Source organism: Prionailurus bengalensis, chromosome B2 (assembly GCF_016509475.1).
Source record: "Prionailurus bengalensis isolate Pbe53 chromosome B2, Fcat_Pben_1.1_paternal_pri, whole genome shotgun sequence".
In the NCBI taxonomy this organism is placed as follows: domain Eukaryota; kingdom Metazoa; phylum Chordata; class Mammalia; order Carnivora; family Felidae; genus Prionailurus; species Prionailurus bengalensis.
Window position 1 is genome coordinate 142998603 of NC_057349.1, and position 23002 is coordinate 143021604.

At 43.6% G+C, this 23002-nt stretch overlaps 1 protein-coding gene across 2 annotated transcripts in view; it reads left to right on the forward strand.

Annotated features, from left to right (window-relative positions):
- Positions 1-23002, forward strand: part of SYTL3 (synaptotagmin like 3) — an 86037-nt gene that overhangs the window by 9607 nt on the left and 53428 nt on the right. For both annotated transcript variants that reach the window (XM_043592675.1, XM_043592676.1), the window contains exon 4: positions 14359-14423. In XM_043592675.1, coding sequence (XP_043448610.1) covers positions 14359-14423 — 65 coding nt within the window. The remainder of the gene's footprint in view (positions 1-14358; positions 14424-23002) is intronic.

Genomic DNA, 23002 nt, shown 5'->3' on the forward strand with positions numbered 1-23002 from the left:
TCTTTCTTTTTTTTTTTTTTTAACGTTTATTTATTTTTGAGACAGAGAGAGACAGCATGAACGGGGGAGGGTCAGAGAGAGAGGGAAACACAGAATCTGAAACAGGCTCCAGGCTCTGAGCTGTCAGTACAGAGCCCGACGCGGGGCTCGAACTCACGGACCGTGAGATCATGACCTGAGCCGAAGTCGGTCGCTTAACCGACCAAACCACCCAGGCGCCCCGGGTTCCCGCTTTTCAAAGCAAGCACGCGCTGGTCATCGATTCCTTGAAAACGCAAGAGGCGGCGTTTCTGTCTGCTGGGGTCAGCGTGCGCGAGAGCATTGCAGAACCCAGAGGGAGGGAGAAATGTTTGCTTGGTGTGAGTCTAGGAGAATCATCGGAGACTTTGAGATTTGAAAACAACTTCTAAATATTGCTGCAGAAGTGCGAGTGCCCTGGACAGAGATCACGCGGTGTGCGTGCGCTGGCCGGGTTTTCTCTCCCCCTAAACTGGAGGCTTGTGTTTATTGGGCGCCTGCCATTAATCGCCTCAAGCCTCCTGTCCCTTCTCGAGGCTTCATTTCAATCCCTCATCCAGAGAGAAGTGGTTTGACCAGCTTTTGCTTTGCTCCTTTACTTCTGTAGCAGCTGCCGAATCAGACTTCAGTCAGCTGAGTCTGCACATTTTATATGTGCTCCTTGGTGTGTGGAGGCCAGCGTCCTTCAGACTTTTCTTTTCTCCTTTTGCTAGTGCTCCCTGCTCAAGCCCTGCAGGCTTTTCTTACCTTGAGAAGGAAAGACGGAGATTTGCTGGGAGCCGGCCACACTGTGCTCACGTAGGCCCGGGCTCTAGAGAGAGCGGGAAACAATTCCAAAGAATGTCTGGAAAGGTCTTAAGATTTTCTTCCCTCGTTTCAATCAGCCATATGTATTTGAAGTCTCATGGTAAACATTGCCCGCTAAGGGATTAAATTCAGCATTTATTTTTTTTTTTTGTCTTCTAGTAGTTAACTATAAGTTAAAAATCAAAACAAAAGGACAAGGCTGAGGCAATCTCCCGGGAAGCCAGCGGTGTTGAAATCTCTCCACCCGAGAGGGCGTCGTGTCCTGGCTCTTGTAACTCTACCCGCTAAGGACACAGAGTGTGATTTCTAAAACCCTGGCTTCCTTATTTTGAAATAAGGTTGCTTTTCAAAATACCTAAGATAATTGCATTACTAGGAGTCCATTGCCTCAGGAAATTGTATGGGGAGAGAAGGAAATAATTTATAACAACACACACTTTCTCGTTCTCCTTTCTTTGCAGCCCTATGTCCTCTCTCTGGTTTTGTCACCCTGCCCTGCTATCCTATTTCAGGGCCAAAGCAGAGCCTGGTAAAACTTTAGAGTATTTGACAGTCATAACTGAGCTGGGTCCTAGAGGGGTGATTGAGCCCCATGTTTTCCTCTCCCTGGGTCACCTTCAGCTGGAGACTCAGTCCTTGGGAAGAAGTGGATCCATCATGGACCCAGGAGGAGGGAAGGAGGTTTTTTAAATCCAGAAAGAAGAAGGAGTAGGCTAGCAGTTTTAAAAAAGTAAAACCAGGGGTGCCTGGGTGGCTCAGTTGGTTAAGCGTCCGACTTTGACTCAGGTCATGATCTCATAGTTTGTGAGTTCGAGCCCCATGTCAGGCTCTGTGCTGACAGCTCGGAACCTGGAGCCTCCTTCAGATTCTGTCTGTCTGTCTGTCTCTCTCAAAAATAAATGAACTTTTAAATAAATAAAAAAAACCAACTTACAAATTGGCGGAAAAGGCCTATGGAATGTGCCTTGGGGTTCTGTGGAGGTTCCAGGAGACCTTTGAGGTTTCTGCTACAGGCAGGTTTTCTCTCCAAGAGCTGCTAAAGGTCACGAGGAGCTCAGAGGATGGAGGGCTGAGCTGGTTCGAGGGGACTTTCAGAGTATCTGTGGTTGGAGTATTTCTGGAAGAGGGTCAGTGGGAGAGAGGGAGACAGGCATCCTCAGGGAGAGAGGACAGTGTGGGAATGAATGTTTAGCATTTCATTACACTGCATGTTTCATTTAAACCTTAAAACAGTTTTATGGGGCAGCTTCAACTATTATTCTAATATTACAGGTGAAGAAACAGAGGCTAAGAGACATAAGAAAGTTAGCCCAAGGTCAGGGAGTCAGTTAGATGAAAACCCTGGTCTCCTGAATCCCATCCCTCCTAGATCTCTGCCCTGTCCTGCCTGACGGGAGAAAAGCCACTCAAAAGACTTTGGATCTTGGGGGCACCTGGGTGGCTCAGCCAGTTAAGCATCTAACTGTTGATTTCGGCTCTGGTCATTATCTCACAGTTTGTGGGGTCGAGCCCTGTATCAGCACAGAGCCTGCTTGGGCTCTCTCTCTCTCTCTCTCTCTCTCTCTCTCTCTCTCTCTCTCTCTCTCTCAAAAATAAATAAACATTAAAAAAAAGAGAGAGAGAAGACCTTGGATATTGGACCGTAGGAAATGGGGTGTGAACCATTGCCAAAAGAAAGCCATACCAAAGTGGACCAGCGTTCTGCAGGGCAACCCAGGGGACAGGAAGATGAAGGCCAATGATCCAAGAGAGTCTTTGCAGTGAAGGGGCTATGAAGTGATGAGGCTGGAGGCGAAAAGAACTCGGGAGTAAAAGAGAAGCAGTAAGAAAAGACCCAGGAAACAAAGACAAGTTGGAAAGGACTTGGGAGAACAAAGTTGGTTGAAAGTTGCTTCCAGTCGTGAGGAGACGTATATTGTCCTTAGCAGGAGCCATCCAAAGAGGCTGATTTAGGAGAAGGAAAGAAGAGAAAGAGACATAAATATCCTTGCTTCTTTGGTTGATTACCACAACCCCCCACCCTCAAGTATACGGACAGTTTCCTCGATGAAATGGCACGAGGTTAAAACCATGTTGAAATATGTCAAGGAGACTAAGCTTTATATTTACTTGTTTGTTTTAGCTTTTGTTTTAAAAAATAAGTTTGAGGTTGATAACTTAGGTTCACACTGATTGTTTTCCCTTCAAAATTATTTACTGTGCAATAGCATCAAATTCCACGTGTCTAGAAAAAACCTGCTAATCTCCCTGAAGTAGATTGCTGAGGACTTACACGTGTTCAAGACATTGTCTCTTCAAACTGTGATCGTTTCTCTTGCTTCATAATCGGCTGTGACCATAAACAATCATTCATTCATTCTTTAGCCTCAGAGATTTGTTGGAATGCTTTCTCGGTTTCATTAGGCACGTTTGCTATTTATAAAATAACTAGAGCAGAGATTTTAGAGTTAGGGTTTCAGATGGTAGGGGGCAGTACTGTTGATTTCAGAGTATGGGCTGCTCACATTCCTGTGATGAACTATGCCTGAGGCTAACGGACAGAAACCTAAGCGTGTCCCGTTCCAAACTGATACAGACGTTAGCATTTATTGTCACATTCTTAGTTCTCAGGTTGGGATTTGCATTAATGCTGTAGAGCAGTAAGAGTTAAATACGATTTTGGAATTTATTAAAGGGGATTTTTGTTGTTGTCGTCCAAATACATTTTAGACTGGGATTTAGATGTAAAGATATCATTAGAGGATGACGTATTTTTTGCAACGCGTAAAATAATTGTTGTTGAAAATCAAGTGACATTTCCAGACAAGTTCTCTAACAATTGTTATTTCCTGTTTAAAGTTAAACTTCCCAGAGTTTGGAAAATACAATCTTTGAAATTTCAGACTGCTACCCCCAGTGTTTTCCTAATCCCATGTTTTGATAAAATACTGAATCCCCACTTTATCCCCATCAAGGGAAACAGCCAATGTATGAGAATGGAATAATTTGTGGTCATTATTGTAAACACTTCTGCTCTTCGTGTGAGTAAAAGGTCTAACTCTACGAAATATTGAAAAGAAATTGAATGCTGGGTGTGGTATGGGAGAGCTGGAAAAGAAGGAGTTTAGTTTGATGCCAGGGTTAAAGTGACATTTCTTTGCTGCCTGTCTTCTATTTCAAGACCTGATTTTTTTTTTCTAATCTCATTTTAATACTTGATCTCAGCCGAAAGGCCAAGAAGCAATTTTTCTAATCTGGTTTTGAATATTGCTGATGGAAACTATGCTCATGTGTTTCACACCAAAAAGTATACACAAGTTAAATATATTGAGTAAAATATTTCACATAGTTGTATGTTTGCACATTTTCTTTCTTTCTTAAAAATTTTTTTAACGTTTATTTCTTTTTGAGCGAGAGAGAGAGAGAAAGAGAGAGAGAGAGAGAGAGAGAGAGAGAGAGAGAGAGATGGAGTGCAAGCGGGGGAGGGACAGAGGAAGAGGGAGACACAGAATCTGAAGCAGGCTCCAGGCTCTGAGCTGTCAGCACAGAGCCAGATGCGGGACTGGACACCATGAACCGTGAGATCATGACCTGAACTGAAGTCGGACGCTTAACCAACTGAGCCACCCAGGTGCCCCTGTTGCACATTTTTGAGAGATTAGCCACTGAATCTAATTTCACAAGGGAAAAGCCTTTTGTTCTTTGAAAATGAAGTGTTTTTTTCCTGTCAGTTCTGACTTACAGATGGCATCTGCTTTGGTCCTCACAACAGCATGGCTGTTTCACACGGCTTGTGTATATTGCTTTCTCTAGGAATGCGATAGATGGTAATCAGATATAGGATCATGACGTCCTTTCTAATCCATTGACCAGATGGAAGTAATGACTATTTAATATTCTTTGAAGTCTTATGCTACTAAAACATACAGTAAAAAGGTAGACATTTATAGGACATTTTGAGAAAATTTTTATTTTGAAAAGTATTTTGTGCATACCAAAGGGAATACCTTCACAGTAGTTTGACTATCATTCCTTTTGTCGAGGCTGAAATTTCTTCTGCGATCAGTGCTTGATTAGTCATGGCAGGCTCTTGCTTTTAAAACCTTTCTTTGAGATTAGTAAGCTTTCCGTACCATTAATTCTCTTATTCATACTTGACATTGTCACCTGACTCAGCGGAGCTGAAACTTTTCACCCGACAGGGAAGGTCAGAGCGAGGAGGCTGCCGTCCCAGCCGGCACTTTGCCTGGTAGGGAAGTGTTGCCTCAGTTAACACTCTGAGCTAGAGTTAAGGGTACTGGCAGGCGTAGGGATGCTGGGCAGGCTGGTGGGTCCTTTGAAGTCATGTCTTCATGGGAATTTCCACAACAGCCTACCCCTGCCCTTAGGTCAGACCAAAGCACATTCCAACGCCAGAGAGAAGTCATGCGTGGATTTGGCGATTTTAGATGTTTCAACTCCTGTACCGTTCCATTAATGCAGATATTTAAGAATCAGTATTTTTTTGAAAGAAAGTTGCCCACAGATTTCTCGCTAATGTTAAAGCTGACCTCTGTATGAGGTCTGAAACACCTTCTTCTATCTTTAGGATGCTTTGGTAATGATGGGATTCGCTTTTGTGGTATCTTTGTCAGATTCAAACTTACACTTAATGTTTTTTTTAAAGAAATTAACAAAACTATTTCTTTAAAAGGGAAGAGGGGTGCCTGGGTGGTTCAGACAATTAGTTGGGCATTGGCTCTTAATTTTGGTTCAGGTCATGATCCCAGGGTCCTGGGATCAAGCCCCACATCTGTTCTGTGCTGAGCACGGAGCCTGCTTAGGATGCTCTCTCTCTTTGCCCTTCTCCCCCGCTTGTGTACTCTCTCCCCCTCTAAAATAAATTTAATAGGGGTGCCTGGGTGGCGCAGTCGGTTAAACGTCCGACTTCAGCCAGGTCACGATCTCGCGGTCCGGGAGTTCAAGCCCTGCGTCAGGCTCTGGGCTGATGGCTCAGAGCCTGGAGCCTGTTTCCGATTCTGTGTCTCCCTCTCTCTCTGCCCCTCCCCCGTTCATGCTCTGTCTCTCTCTGTCCCAAAAAATAAATAAACGTTGAAAAAAAATTTTTTTAAAAATAAATAAAATAAATTTAATAAACAACAAATAAACAAATGGAAAGAAATATGTCTGCCTAATTCTGCTATGTACTTTGCTACCCATATGAAGAATACTTTTATAACAGCAGAAATGAAGTCATCAGATAAGAAATCAATTATTTCTTCCCCTTTGAAAATTGTAAAAACTTGCTAACAAGGCAGTGAAACTGTTAACTTGAACAGAGTCCTCTTTCAATGGTTGCTTTATCTTTAAGGCTCCATAATCTAGGGGCAGTAAATTTATGTTGCCTTATGCTTGGGAAAGGATGGTAGGAGGTACATAACATCCTAGATAATGTATAATCTTATGTGTTAAAGGTATCTGAGTTCATTTTCAGTTCTATTTAGGAACTGCAAGTATTTAAAATTTGAATCTTATAAATGCTGATAAATCCTGGGGTGTCTGGTTGGCTCAATTGAGCATGTGAGTTAAAAAAATTTTTTTTAATGTTTATTTATTTTTGAGAGAGAGAGAGAGAAGCAGAGAGAGAGAGAGACGGAGAGAGAGGGAGACACAGAATCTGAAGCAGACTCCAGGCTCTGAGCTATCTGTCAGCACAGACCCCGACGTGGGGCTTGAACCCACAAACCATGAGATCATGACCTGAGCCAAAGGTGGATGCTTAACCAACTGAGCCACCCAGGCACCCTGAGCGTGTGACTCTTGATCTCAGGCTCGTGAGTTCAAGCCCATGTTGGGCATAAAGCCTACTTAAAATGAATGAATGAATGAATGAATGCTGACAGATCCTAAGAGCTAGTGTATTGTAAAGCCTTCTGCCACCTGAAATAGCAAAATGAAAATATTAATGTTGGTTTTGACAACAATCTGTAGCTTTCACATATTCAGATAATAAGCTGGTGTTCATGGCAGCATTATTCAGAATAGTCACAAGGGGGAAACAACCCAGTGTCCATCCACAGATGAAGGGATTAAAAAAAATGTGGCATAAACATACTATGGAATATCATTCAGCTATAAAAAAGAATGAAAATTTAACACATGCTAAAATGTGAATGAACCTTGCAAATATTATGCTCAGTGAAATAAGCTAGAAGGAAAAACGTATGATTCTACTCACATGCGGTATCCAGAGTAAAGACAGGAATCCACAGAGACATAAAACGTTTTGTAAATTTTATTCATTTTGTCAAATATTTTGAAGTATCTATATTGTTATAAATTATTACTTTTATGTTTTATAATATCTCCCTCAGTAATTATGTTTGTCACCTGCATGGTTTTAGCATTATATTTACAATTAGTAAACTAAGTCTAAATTTTAATAGATTCAGGCACTAGTTGCCAATCTTTTGAGACCGTGATTTCCCAATGTGCAAGTTCTTCACTTTGATTCATTTTTCAATAAACTAAAGTGCCTCTTGAAGGATTTTTTGCCCCAGAAGAGCAAGTGGGTGGCATATTGTCTGAGTCATGGCATATTTGAGGATGACATCAGTAGCCTTCCCTCAAGCTCCTTTGAGCTATCCCTTGGATTTCTTGCTTTTGTTTTTTGTTTTGTTTTGTTTGTTTTGTTTTGTTTTGAGAGAGAGAGAGTGTTGTGCAAGTGGGAGTGGGCAGGGGCAGAGGGAGAGAGAGAGAGAGAGAGAAAGAGAGAGAGAGAATCTGAAGCAGGTTCCACGCTCAGCATGGAGCCATCCCACAATCCCAGCATCAGGACCTGACCTGAGATCAAGAGTTGGACGCTCAGCTGACTGAGTCACCCATGTGCCCTGCTTGTTTATATATATATATATATATATATATATATATATATATATATATAATTTTACCATGATTAAAAAAATATATATATATATATTTTTTAAATCATGGTAAAATATATACAACATAAAATTTACTACTTAGCGATTTTTAAGTCTACAGTTCAGTGGCATTAAGTCTGTTCATGTTGTATGACCATCACCACCATCTGTTTCCAGAACTTCTTCATCTCTCAAAACTGAAACTTCGTACCCGTTAAACAACAACACCCTATTTCTTCCTCCCGCTGAAAACCAGCGTTCTATTTTCTGTCTCTGTAAATTTGCATATTCTAGGTACTCCTAGACGTAGAATCGTACAGTTCTTGTCTTTTTATGACCGGCTCATTTTACTGAGCATGATGTCCTCAAGCCTCCTCCATGTTGCAGCGATATTGCAGGTTTCCTTCCTTTCTAAGGCTGTACATTCCATAGGGCGAGTATGTCACATTTTGTTTGGTCATTAGTTTGTTGATGGACACTTGAGTCGCTTCTACATTTTGGCTGTTGTAAAAAATGCTGCTGTGAACATGGGTGTGCAAATATCTCTGAGACCCTACTTTCAGTTCTTTGGGACATATTGCAGGCTCATATGGTCCTCACATGTTTCATTTTTTCATACTCTTTCCCGTAGTAGCTGCACCATTTTATAATCCCACCAAGAGTATACAAGGACTCCCGCTTCTCCACGTCTTCGTTAACACTTGTTATTTTCAGGGGTTGGTTGGTTGGTTTTTATTTTTTGATGTTTATTTATTTATGTTGAGAGAGAGAGAGAGAGAACCAGCAGGAGAGGGTCAGAGAGAAAAAGAGACAGAATCTCAAGCAGGCTCTGCACCATCAGTGCAGAGTCCAACGCGGGGCTCAAACCCATAAACCATGAGATCATGACCTGAGCCTAGATCAAGAGTTGGACGCTTAACCAGCTGCACCACCCAGGCGTCCCTGTTTTTGATAATAGTCATCCTAATTGGGGGGGGGGGGGGGGGGTGAAGGTCAGCTTGTTTTTTGACTCAGTAACATTTTCTTCAGTTGGATGTGACTATTCTGATGATCTTTTATGCCCCTTGCCCTTGCTTCTTAAAAAATACCTTTTAATATGTAGGTTGGCTTTGTTCTGTATCCCCCATTTGTGTTATCTTCTCCTGCAATATTTAATGTCTTTTCTTTTCTGTTCATGTTCTGGAACAGCGCCTCTACTGAGTCTGTGTCACTGATTCCATTTCCTAGGCCCTTAGTTCTGTTCCTTGTGGTTGGTCACCAGTCACTCCGCTTTTGTGTTGTTAGTTTCCTAGATTTTTCTTTCCTAAAAGAGTCTGATGTCTCTTCATGTCAGCCTAGCTTGTCCTTATGTCTTTCTGTTTCCTTCTCCTGGAGGCTGGGCTTTTTGAAAACGAAGTGCTTTCTGGAATGTGCCCTGGATTCCCCTGTGGTGCACCTTCTGAGAAGGCCACTTCTCTGGTCTTCGGGACTCCGTTTCTCCTGCCGGCTGGCATTTTGTCAGAGGCTCTCCATTGTCTCTTCAGTTATTACATGCTCCGTATCTCTCGCCATTCATGTGGTGGTGCAGGGGAGTGATGGGGAAGCCCCCCTTCAATCTCTGGGGAAGACAGGGTGATGTGCAGCATCTAACCCGATTTGTTTTGAAGTTTACTTACTTATTTTGAGAGAGAGCATGCAAGCAGGGGAGGAGCAGGGATAGGAGACAGAGGATCCAAAGTGGGCTCTGCGATGACAGCAGAGAGCCCAATGCGGGGCGCAAACTCACAAACTGTGAGATCATGACCTGAGCCAAAGTCAGATGCTTAACCGACTGAGCCACCCAGGCGTCCCTCTAATCTGATTTTTATTGTTGAGGTCTTAAGCGCAGCTCTGTGCGGCCACAGTGGAATTTTTCTCACTTTTGTCAATTAGTTATCCGATGTAACAAACCAAGAGTCACAAACTTGTGGCCAACAGGCTGCATAAGCCCACAGGCCTTGTTTATTTTGGGGCCTGCGTGAAGTCTAATATTTATCGTTTTAATGTCTTAAAACGGGCCGTGGGTTCTCCCGTTCGCCACGGCGCCCACTCCTCCTTACGGTCTCACAATGGCCCGCTCTCCTCATTTACGGTTTCTGCCCGGTGCCTGAGTCTGACACACATTAGACCTCAGTGCTTACCACCAGCAGGGTCCCAGCCTGTCTCTTCAGTCCCCAGGGTGCTCCCCACAGAGCTGGGCATTTTTACTCATTCACCAAGCTGCTTGCATTCACTGGCCCCTGCCCTGCTCCTCAGTCACGCTTGGGGCTGTGGATACAGCCCTGAGAGTGACACAGAGGGGACCTGCCTTCTCTCTGCGGTCCAGTGAGGCAGAGTTATTAATGTTTCGCAAGAAGTGGTGGTGACAGCTCGATACAGTCATTTCTGTATCTTCATCTCGATTCCCCGAGCCCTCCCCTAGTTACCGAGGATTTAATCACAATGATCAGTCTTTTTTTTCCTGTAAAAATGTTGAAAGCCGATCTACTGAGCTGGCAGGAAAAAAAAAAAACCTGTTTTGCTTTGTAACTAAAAACCATCTTAGATGCAAGATTATTTGAAGTAAAAAAAAAAAAAAATCAGCTGTCTGCATGCACAAGGTTGCTCTGGCTGGGAATGACCACGCAGGTGGACAAGCTCATGCAAAGCGGTTAGGTTGATCTCAGTTTTACAATATTAGGCTTCTTCACTTGGGCTTTTTGCAGCCTGTTTGTCTGATGAGCCACCAGGGCACTCTTGAGGCACCCTGGCCATCAGGACATTGGGTGGAGAACAGATCTGCCCAGAGAAACGTGCTTCTCTAGGCCTTCTAGGAATCCTGACTCTGCAGATCGACTTTCCACTTCTTGTCCTTTGCATGGTGGAAGATACATTAAGCAACTCCAGGGACATCATGCTGACTTTCTGAAGAGCATCCAGCGTGGATGGGACAGCTAGCCATCTGCAGATGCAAGTAATTAAATGCAAAATAACACTGCCTTCCAACAGGCCTGTTGGGCTCACTGCTCGCTGAGAGTAACAGGTCAGACTGTCTTTCTGTTAGGGTCATCCGTTCATTGTATCATTGAACAAGTGTGTATGCTGGAATTTGCAAAGGGCTTTCCAACTGTTATTTCCTGTTTACTGATGAAATGACAGCATTAGCAGAGGTCAAGGCGATGAAAACGGATGCTGGAACCTCCAGAAGTGTAGTAAGAGCTGGCTATGCACCACGAGCTTGGCATTTATAATGATAGTGATCCTCATGCAGTGTTACTGACAAGGTCAGGCACGGAATTCAGGTCTCCTAGTTCTGCATCTCCTGCTGTCCCCACAACCCTCGGCTTCTGCTTTTTGAGATGTATTTGGCAATTGATTGAAGGAGTTTGAAAGACGCAAGTCTCCATTCTGAGGAATGTAAAAGCATTAGCCCATTGCTGAGCTCAGAAAATGTTCCAAGAAGCTTTTTTTAAAAAAATTTTTTAAATTTTTTTATTTTTTTCAACATATGAAATTTGTTGTCAAATTGGTTTCCATACAACACCCAGTGCTCATCCCAAAAGGTGCCCTCCTCACTACCCATCACCCACCCTCCCCGCCCTCCCACCCCCCATCAACCCTCAGTTTGTTCTCAATTTTTAAGAGTCTCTTATGCTTTGGCTCTCTCCCACTGTAGCCTCTTTTTTTTTTTTTTTCCTTCCCCTCCCCCATGGGTTTCTGTTAAGTTTCTCAGGATGCACATAAGAGTGAACACATATGGTATCTGTCTTTCTCTGTATGGCTTATTTCACTTAGCATCACACTCTCCAGTTCCATCCACGTTGCTACAAAGGGCCATATTTCATTCCAAGAAGCTTTCATAGGCAGATTCTGATCAATCATCTGGGAAGAAATAATAAACGCTTCTTCTGGTTACTGTGAGTCAGTCTACCCTGCGCTGGCCCTACTGAGGACAGATGTGATGGTGTCATCACTGCAAGATCTGCTCACCTCTGTCTTAGACGATAAGAGCAACAAATGGTCCCCCCTTTGCAGCTGGGATTGGTGTGCACAGGGAGCCTTTATTAAGGGTCTTAGGGAATCATTGCTTAGGAATGGCTGGTTCTGCAAAAAGTGTTTAGGGAGATCCAGCTCAAATCTGTTCTCGAAGCAAACAGCCTCAAAAGTAAAACAGTGCTGTTTGGCATGTGGTTTAGGACTGTGGCATTTTCCTCCTTCTATTATTTAAACACAGACAAGCCCGAGAGACTAAATTTGTGCAAGTGTGTGTCCAAATCTGTCCTGCCAAATAAGCTCCTGTTGAACTTCACAAGTGCTCAGTTGGGATGTTCAATTAGATGACTGGCACCAGGCGACGTATATTTTAATTCTGTCTGAAACCTAGAGCACTAGGCTAGAGGAGGACTTGGTAATAAAACACTGACTTACTCGGGTGCCTTCAGCTTCCCCCCTCCCTCCGCTGAGCTCTCCTTTCCTGGCCCTGCACCTGGGCGCTTACTTCTCAGCCAGGCACCTGTGTCTGCCTAGCCTCTGCTGGCTGTAGGGGGTGGTGGTTTGACTCGCTGATGAATTCTCAGCTCCTACCTCCTTCCAGTCTGAGCCCTTGCCCCATTCCCGGCCCCGGCTTGTATACGGATGCTTTTGGACACAAGGATAATGGCTGCAAAGCGCGACAGCGCTGATTAGCTGAAAGGGTCACCACCACCAGGAAAAGAAATCCAGGAAGTGGAGTTCATCCATTCGATGGAAGCCTCCTGGTTCCACATTTGATTTTGCTCTTTGACTCTCCTCATCTGATACTTAGACCTTGCCCTGCTGATTAAAGACGGAGGAGGCCCCCACAGGCATGGACAAATTGGTGGGTGTGGCCCTTCGAGGGGCGTGAATTCACCACTGGCCCATTTATCTCTCCAAACTTCCCCTGGTGGTTGATCCCTTGCTTGCTTTCTTGCGCCAGAGGGGGCCCTTTCGAGGTGCTGAGTTCTCAAAGACTAGATATTCAATTTTATGGTGCAAACTTTTCTCTGTCTCTCTAGACACATATCACAGTTGAACATTTTATATATTTTGGCTCTGAATGGTAGTGACTGATTATCAAAATTCTTCTATCACAATTTATAAATGCGCCGTGTATTTTTCTCTTGTTCTAGTCGCTAAGCATTGGGAATCGTGGTTTACTTACTAATCAGAGAACATAATAGTTTCTAACTAGATGAAGGGGGAAAGATGGTTAGTATCTTCTAACAATTACTAGAACTCCGTAGAGAAAGAGGGTATTTCTTTTAAAAACATGTAGATGGACATATATTTGTGAATTTGCTTACATTTACAGCAATTGTAAGCATTCATTCAGAAAAACGCATTTGAGTTCATATATAGCCTAAAAGAACCCAGTGGAGAACACTTATTTCGGTAAACATAGACGAGAATTTGTAAGGTACAGTGTTAATTTTTCTTAAACTTTCATAACCCAGGAATTGGCAAGTTTTGTGGCACATCATTTTAAGGGTGTGGATAACTTGTAATATCTGTGTGTTTACTTTTTTGTATCCTAAAAGGGTGTTAACAATTCTACATTTCCAAGGTTTTTTTGAGGTTGACAGTGGCTTCTCCAGAAATTTGGGAACTGTTGAAGAGCACGATGCATTTGGGGACTTTGGTTTCAGCCAGTGAGCATATAAAGGGCCCTGCATCCTGTTCCACATGTGACCAAGACTGGAGGTGTAGGGGTGTAGACGTACCCTAGTGGGTGTTGGCCGAGCAGCTGGGCAAGAACAGGTCATTCCCCCTGTTTCTCAGGTGGTCCACTCGGACCCAGGTCCCGGATCTCCATGAAGTACACTGATCCCATATTCCAGACTTCAGGGCCTTCCAGGAAACTTCTCAGCTACTCTGTTAGCTCTTAGTAAACGTCGTGGTTAACACAAACTAACCTTAACCTAACCTAGGGATGAGTTCCCTCTTAGCCAAATAGGCAGCGTTGGATTTTGTGTTGACCATCCTTCACGCCACTGTTTGCTGCTGTAAACGTAATAAATTGATCATTTTTTAAAGTTTATTTATTTACTTTTGAGAGAGCATGTGCATATGCATGAGAGAGAAAGCGGAGGAGGAGCAGAGAGATAGGGAATGAGAGAGACTCCCAAGCAGGCTCCACAAACACAGGGCTTGAATCCATGAACCGTGAGATTATGACCTGAGCCAAAATCAAGAGTCAGATACTCGACTGACTGAGCCACCCAGGCACCCCATAAATTGACCATTTTGATGGCAATTTTGTTTCTCATTGTATGTTTCTTCAGAAAACATGAAGAACTTAATATGTGTTGGTCATACACATATGTTAGTATGCAAACATTACAAGTACGTATTACGTGTAGGGTAAAATATACCCAAGCACAGTCTTCCAGCCTTGCTGCTAACTAGTCAGATCACTTAACTAGTCAGATTGCTTAACTAGTCAGATCACTTAACTAGTCAGGTTGCTTAACGTCTCTAGGGGATCTGTAAAGTTAGCGGGGGGGAGATCAGAAACATGAACTCTGAGGAACCTTGCGAGACTAATCTTTTGTGATACTATCTACCTCCCCCTTATGAGCCAAATACAGCACCGACCACATCGCTATCTGAGGCTTCCTGTCTGCTTGTTTTTCAGAAATGTGAAAATAAAAACTGGAGAATGGTTCTTTGAGGAACGAGCCAAGAAATTTCCAACTGAAGGTAAATGCCCTTAAGTTTTTTACTAAAGTAAAATGATACTATCATTCCCAGTTTTAAAATATTTGGTGTTAAGATTTGAATACACAAAACTTTACAGGTCCTGGTAGACAGGCCTTTCCTTTCTGACCTCTAGTTCTGTTCGGTTATGCTTTCCCCCCCCTGCCCCCTGGCCCACCCTGCTCAGCGCCTTTGACTGCAGACCACCCCTCTCTAGCTCAGTTCTAACTGCTGAAATCCGCCTCCTTTCCCCGCGTGTGGGAGTGAGGTCTCCCTCCTCCAAAACACCGGCAGCTCTGGGTTGGCCACCTTTTCCAAAATTTGTGGCAAGTGCCTTATGTGGTATTACTGTTTGCATACTTCCCTTTCTCTCCATAAGCAGAAACTATGCTTTGAAAATCTAGTCCCTTACAGCACTAAGCACAATACCTTGTTCCTGAGACTTGGTCAAAATGACTGAATAACTGAAGGCCACGGAGAGTGAACAGGATTAGAATTTAGCAGATGTTGATGATTAGGAAGCGAGCACATGTCGTGATTGTAGGAGCGTGAATGCGCATATGGTCTGGGTACCACAAGAATATCTTACAGAGTCTTTGCAAAGCTGATGTAGCGGTGTAATTGGTAGCTGGGGCTGGAAACCAGGGGGAGAACTAATTCTGCCTCGGTAACAGAGGTGCCCACATCAGAGGATGTGAACCGCATGGACAGGAAAACAACTTTTCAGACAAAGGCGCACGCACGTGTCATCAAAATAAAGCAGAGCTCACATGCTCTGTGAATCACATTCGTCCATGGTGGTAACACACATCCTCTGACGTGTGTGACAGCGGGGGCTGCACACAAGGAGCCCAGGCTGACCTAGAGGGAATGGGGCGGCTTGAAACCTTTTTTCTGCCGGAAAGAAGCTATGTAGCCACAACCCCAGATGCGTTGTGAGGAAAGGAAGCCATTTGTTTGAGTGTTGACACTCAGCTTTTGTAAAAGGCACGGTCGGCTGAAGTTGACATTCAGTCGGCATTAAATTCTCTGCTGGATCGTATTCCTGACTTCCCTTACTCGAGAAAAAACGATGTTTCTGCCAAGTTGATCAGAAATCTGGAAGGAAGCACAGTGCTAACGGGCAGGCTGAAGCAAAAGGGTGAGCGAGTGCGTGTGACCTCACCTGGGACACCGCTTCTCAACCCTTTTTCTCACCGCCCCCCCCCCCCTTCTCTCCCAAGCAGCCTTGTTAACACTGTTTCCTAAATACTACCCGTCCGTGAAAGTTTCATATCTCAGGTACATATCTGTTTGTGTACCGAGGCCTTCTGGAGCACACTAGGATTTGCTTCTTCCACTAACTCCTTTCTCTGGCCCCTCGGGGCCGTCGTCCCCATTTCGGGCATAATCTAGGCGGGCTTGGCAGCGTGAGGTCTAAGTTTTAGGCTTTGTTTTGTGACTTTAAAATACTTTTGGGGGGGGGGCACCTGGCTGGCTCAGTCGGTAAACCTGTGGCTCTTGATCTTGGGGTCGTGAGTTCAAGCCCCATGTTGGGGAGTAGATTGTACTTAAAAAATAATTTTCTTGTTGGGGGGCTGGGGTCTTCTTCAGGTGGTAGATTCTCATTTTTTTTTTCACTCAGTTTCTACTTCACAAACGGTAAGACTGTAGGGAGTGAAATTCCTGTAATTTCTCAATAACAAGTCTGGGAAGACCTCTCCTGGCAACTATTTTATGCACTGTTGAAAGTTTTAGTATCATTATTTGAATCAGGGAAATTGATTTGCAGGCCGGAACACAGGTGTGTGCATGCGTGCATGCGTGTGCACGTGCGTGTGTGCGTGTGCATGCTCATTATCTTCTCATCGTCTTTCTGGCACTCTCCCAGTGAGTAGAAGTGAATAGAAGCAACCAGCATGGCGGCCACCTGAGCTAAGGACTGAACCTGAACTCCTGGGTCTTTTTTGTCCACTGACTTCCCACCAGCATGAAAATATCAGTAAGATAAGAAAAATCAGACAGTGAAAGGGAGCCTGAGACAAAATCATCCTTTTATTGTTTCTCCCAAGGTGTGAAAGTAACAAACAACAAAAAAATAAAAAACCCCAATTCCTTCCTCCTCTACTCTTGCTTCGTCCAGTGCTGAGGTGTCTCATTTCCTATTGTCCAGTTTGGGGCGAGATGCACTCAGAATGCGTGGAAAGACCCAGAAAAGTGCCGTGCTGGGGGAGCACACATAGTTCTGTGAGCTAAACCAGGGGTAGGTGGGGGTTGGCAGGCGGGCGTCGGGAAGGGCAGTGGGGGTGAGGTGATGAAGGCTTGTCTGGACAGGTGGGAACTCTACCTCACTTACATCTGTGCCCCCTGGGAGAGAAGCTGGCACAGTAGGTGAGGAGTTGACTTGAACCCACGCGCGGTATGCTCTGAGGGCCAGTTAAGAAAATGGAAACCACGTGGGGCTTTGAGCAAAGAGAATTTAATTTAGGGAATTGGTGAGATAGGTATTATTGGAGGAAGAAAGGCAAAAAGGGAGCCCTGTGGGAACACAGCGATGGTAACTACAGGAAGTGAGTACCAGGTGGGCCTCTTCTCAGCGGACGCTCCCAGGAACCTCCCACCTTCCGGACTCTCTGGCACCCCCTTGTGGGCCCTGATGGGGAGCCCTCTGCTTTCCCGTCTCTCTGGCACCCCCTGGTGGGCCCTGATGGGGAGCCCGCGGCAATCCCTGCTCTGTGATGTGTTCCAGACTCAGATTCTGCGTTATTATCCAGTGTTTGCTGTAATGGTGTGAACACGGCTCTTCCCAGCCTTCCACATCCTAATCCGAAGCCAGAGAAACGAGATGGTGGTTTAAACCATGAGAGAGTATGAGACAGCTCAGATCTGTGCCTCTTTCTATTTCTGGGTAGGAAATTCCTCCAAAGTGTAGTGGGTTAAACAGTCAGTATTATTTTACATGGTTTCTGTCTCCAGCTGGGGGCTTGCCCGGGGCTGGAGGATCTGCTTTCTCCGGGGCTCACGCACGCACCTGGCGAGCTAGTGCCGCTGTCGCGGGAACCCTGGGTCCCTCCACACCTGGACCTCCCCACCGGGCTGCTCCAGTGTGTTCACAACAACGTGGTGGCTGGCCTCCCCCAGGCTCGTGGGCCAAGAGAGACAAAGGCAGAATCCTACCCTTTTATATTAAAAAAAAAAAAAATTATTATGGTAAAATACCCACGGCATAAAATTTACCATTTTAACCGTTTTTAACCACACAGTTCAGTGGCATTGAGTGCGTTCGCCCTGCTGTCTAGCCGTCACTACCATCCATACTCAGAAATTTGTCATCTTCCCACGCTCTCCCCTTCCCTCACCTCCACAGAACCCCTGGGAACTTCTATTCTGCTTCCTACTTTCTGTCTCTTTCCATCTCTTTTATGGCCTAGCTTCAGAAAGCTCTCCCTGTCATTGCCGCTCTATCCTGTGGTGACACAGGTCTGCTCGATTCAGGGTGGAAGGGGACGGCACAGGGGGTGTCAGGAGGCAAGGGGCCCTGGAGCCCATCAGGAAGCAGGCTACCATAGCCCGTATTCCTTATCCTCGTCCTTATCCTAATCCTAATCTTAATCCACGCACCTGAGAATCATACCTGACTCCCTCCCCGCATCCGGTCAGTCAGCAAATCCTGACATTTCTGCCTCCCCAGTCCTAGAATCTTCCCCGCTCCTCATTCCCACTTACAGTGTAGTAGCTCCTAGCTGGTCCCCGTGACTCCACCTGCTTCCCCCACATTCCCTCCTCCCATTTTGTAAAGAGAGTTTTCTTTTCTCTTTAAAAATGAATTGTTCATCTGATCATAGAAGGGATGCATACTTATTGCAGAATATTTGGGAAATACAGAAGGGTGCGCAGAAGGCAATAAAAATCCCACCGCTCAACAAGCCACTGTTAATTCCACACACACACATGCACACACATGCTCTTCCAGTCTTCTTTCTGTGTGATGTTGTGCGTATGTGTGTGCATGTACAGACTTGATAATTTTTTAAACGAATATATGATCAGACTATATGTAGGCTTTACTCTGGCTTTTAGTGCTTGCTTCAGCAGCACATGGACTAAAATGTCGCTTTTAAAATTCAATTTAGCACATTTTCTTATGCTATTAAGACACTTCCTGACCACTGCATAAAATATATCAGATGGATGAATTATCTTTTATGCAACCTGTTCCTTCTTGTCAGTGAGTGTATCAAGGTATTCAAAATTTCATATTACAGATAACTCTGTGGTGAACATCCTGTACTATCTTGGCATCTCTTTATTTCCTCTAGATAGATTCTTAGAAGAAGAATGAGTAATCAAATGTGTGAACACTTAAAAGGCTTTGATATGTTTTGCCCAATTGCCCCCTGGGAAGTGTGTGCTCATTTACACGACCTTGGCAGGGTACGTGAGCTGTCCTACCACACTCTGGCCCCGTTACCTCCTATTTCTTGAACGTGACGTCAAATTACATTTGTTCTGAGTGTAAAAGTAATATATTTTCATTAAAAAAAAAAGAAGTGAAGAAAAGCATACCAAATAATGTTAAAAATACAATGACTTCACCCTGAAATGTTTTGTTAACATTTTGATATACATTATTTCTATTATTTGGTGAGGAAATGTATGTATGTTTGTGAGTGTATACACACATATACACATGTGTATATAGTTCTTTTTTTTTTAATGTTTATTTTTGAGAGACAGAGAGACAGAGCACTAGTGGGGGAGGAGCAGAGAGAGAGAGGGAGACAACATCCGAAGCAGGCTCCAGGCTCTGAGCTATCAGCACAGAGCCCGATGCGGGGCTCGAACCCACAAACTGTGAGATCATGACCTGAGCCGAAGTTGGACACTTAAGCGACTGAACCACCCAGGTGCCCCTGTGTGTGTACATAAATATACACATATACGCACATAACTACACACATACATTTTTAAGAGTATTGAGGTTAAACCATAAGAAATTGATGTTTTTAGGTAAAAATGATTAAATAAAGGCAATTTTGTATGAGCCAAGCTAATAGATTTACATAATTGGGATCAAATCATATATAGAGTTTTATACTATTTCTTTACATAATAATTTACAAAGAACATTCTTCCATATCCTTAACTGTCATCAGCTATATAATTTCTGATAACTGCATCTCATTCCATCATTGGAATGTGACTTGATTTATTGAACCAAATCGCTATTGCACAGTGAGGGAATTTCCAGTTTTGCTGTTACATTTTTGGAAGTTTATAATATTACTAAAATAATAAAGTGCAGCGGACTTCTTTGTAGATAAATCTTTAGCCCATCTCTGAATATTTCTAGAAAGAAAAGGGTAAGGTGAAAGGTGGGGAACATCGCCTCCGGGAAGCGTGTGCCCTCCTCACCAGTAGGACTTATCCTGAAAAGCAAACACAACTTTGTCAGTTTGGCAAAACCACATTGGTAGTCTCAAGTGGTTTCCTGTGGTTTTCATCAAATTCGTCTAATTACTCGCAAAGTTGAGTATTTCCCACCTGTGTGAACTTCTGCAGCTGTCCTTTCTGTATACGTTCAGGCTCTTAGCTCTTTTCTGTCAGCTACGCCCACAGCGTTATGTTTTTTTGACATACGGAAGTCTTTTCTTGTGGGTAGACAGTCAGATACCAAGAAGGTACCTACAGATGAAAAGTTAGGTGTCCGTTTCCTTTTTAGCATCCAGAAACCATGAGCCAAATTTAATGTCCGATGGAAGTAATTCCAGCAATAATTATGACCGTTGTCACCCAATTTCTTTTTATGTGCCTCTTTTAATGGTTCTATTAGATATATGCCGTTTATGGTAAATTCTCCCCAAATTTCCTCGAAAGTAGACAAGGTATAAGTAGTAATCCAATGAAGAATAATAGATATTGTAGCAGTTTCGTGTGCTACTTTCCCAACCCTTGTAAAGATTTAAAAGCAAGAAAAGATGAACTCCATTTTTAAAAAAAATTTTTTTTCAACGTTTTATTTTATTTTTGGGACAGAGAGAGACAGAGCATGAACGGGGGAGGGGCAGAGAGAGAGGGAGACACAGAATCGGAAACAGGCTCCAGGCTCCGAGCCATCAGCCCAGAGCCCGACGCGGGGCTCGAACTCACGGACCGCGAGATCGTGACCTGGCTGAAGTCGGACGCTTAACCGACTGCGCCACCCAGGCGCCCCATCCATTTTTTTTTATTTTGCGGGTAGATGGTACAAAAAATATTTTAAATACTTTGCTTTACTTAAAATTTTTTTCTGATTATAAACTGGCTTTTTTTCCCTGTCCAAGATTTCATAGTTTGATATTTAGCTTTACTGTCTGAAAATAGTTCCTTGTATGCCATAGTTGCGGTCCATCTGGGGTGCCTCAGAATATTCAAAACATACAGACCTTCATGGGGTCTCCAGTGTTTCTGTAGGCAGCTACCCAGCCTTTTGGGTATTGTCACCTCCTGCCCCTCACCGTGGGGCATTTGACAGTCTCTGCATTGAAGGTTTTTACTGTGGCTTCTGGGAACTCTGCTCCAGGATCAGCTCTGATCTGTTTCAAATTCAAATCTCCTGATGCTATGGGACCAGGGGAGACTCAACAGTGTGTATTTAACAAGTCCCCAAATAATCTTTTATGCATTTTAAGTTTGAAAGCCCCTGGCAAAGTAGCAAATATAATAAACAATTATGATGGACCTCTTCTAGATCACTAATAACTTAGAAAATGAACTGAAAACCCCATCTTATTTATTTATTTATTTATTTATTGGCATCTGCTAAGCTTATAGAGATAGCGCCCTCTTCTGGCTCCTTGCTGTGAATGCGTGTGTTTTTTTTTTTTTAATTAAAAAAATTTTTTTTACAACTATGACATTTTCTTGCTTGATGTTTCAGTTTAAGAGGGGAAAGATGACAATACTAATACTCTTAATAATAATATATTTCAAAGTTTAAGAATTGTTAAATGTTATCTATAAACAATCTTTTGTGACTTTCATTTTGTTGTTAGTAATGCAAAAATAAAATAATTTAGGAAGGCTGTACCTTAATATAGCCTCTGATGATGGTCTCACTTATATAACTAACCAGGACCATATTATGTTTCACTATCATGAAGGAAAAGAATTTTTATCACCCCCTCCTAGTAGTAACTGTGATTTAATTCTTCATGTGACTTTTTAGAGTTTTTATTCTTCTACACGGGCAGCTCAGATATGGCCCATCTGATTGCAGGGCTATGAGAACAGCTGTCAGGACTGGCTGTGTGCGGTTGGAAAACTTGGGCCCGTGGATTAAAAGAAGTAGGTATGAATAAATAGGGGTGACTCTATTGCAAAACTCTGCCTTTATGGCCTCTTTGTTATTTGGCTCAGGAAAGACCTTTGACCCCGTGCAATTCAGCAGGTGGGGTCTGCAAGGATGATTCAGTAAAGCTTCCTAGAGGTTGCAGACCAAGTGCCTAGTTCATATGCTTACGTTCACAAGAGGGTGTCTTTATGAAATCAGATTTACCAGATACATAATTTTGTATATGCTTTTGTCTTCTTTTAAAGAAGATGTGGTGTCTTACTCTCTCGAATATTTCTTTCTCACTGCTCTCCTTAAGAGGAAAGACGAAACGAACACAAGCCCACAATGGGCAGTGGGTGTCCTAGAAGTGATTTTCCCAGCTGATCGGATTGCTTGTCACGTCCCTGACAGATTTTCAGACCAGTGCTTCTAAATTAGTTAGAATAGAGACTGTCAAGTCAGATTGGATGATTACTGTATGAAGTAACGCCTTGACCTTCAAACCTTTTGTTCTGACCCAGTGTTTCTAGGTAATAGTCTTCCGGAGACAGGTTCTTGAGTTTAGTCATCTTTGATTTCATGACGCCTTTGGCTTTGTTCAGAGGAGCAATTCAAAAATGGAAGTGCTTACATTGTCCAAGGTGCTTTGAATACATCAAGTCAACCCAGATTTTTTTTTCTGTATTGTATCTCAGATATCTCCCCAGGCCACTAGAGTATTCCTGCTGGTTTTTGGGTGCCAGATTTCCTACCAGGATTATTTTTGTGTCTCTGCCTCTGCCACTGTCCTTTGTGCCCTGTCTCCTGCCCCTTGATGATGCGGCCACCCTAGGCAGTTTACATATTTGGTCCCGAATTGTCATGACTACCTCCCTATCTCTTTTTGGGTTTTGATCCATTGCTTTTTTTTTTTTTTCAACGTTTATTTATTTTTGGGACAGAGAGAGACAGAGCATGAACGGGGGAGGGGCAGAGAGAGAGGGAGACACAGAATCGGAAACAGGCTCCAGGCTCCGAGCCATCAGCCCAGAGCCCGACGCGGGGCTCGAACTCACGGACCGCGAGATCGTGACCTGGCTGAAGTCGGACGCTTAACCGACTGCACCACCCAGGCACCCCATTGATCCATTGCTTTTAACATGAAGGGGAAACCATGATTAAATGGGCTAGTTATTAGGCTAGCAGTATTTTATTTTGCTCAATACTCCCTGCTCCACTGGGGGTCAGCAAACTATAGCACGTAGACCAAATGTAGCCCACCATCTGTTTATGTAAAGTTTTATTGGAA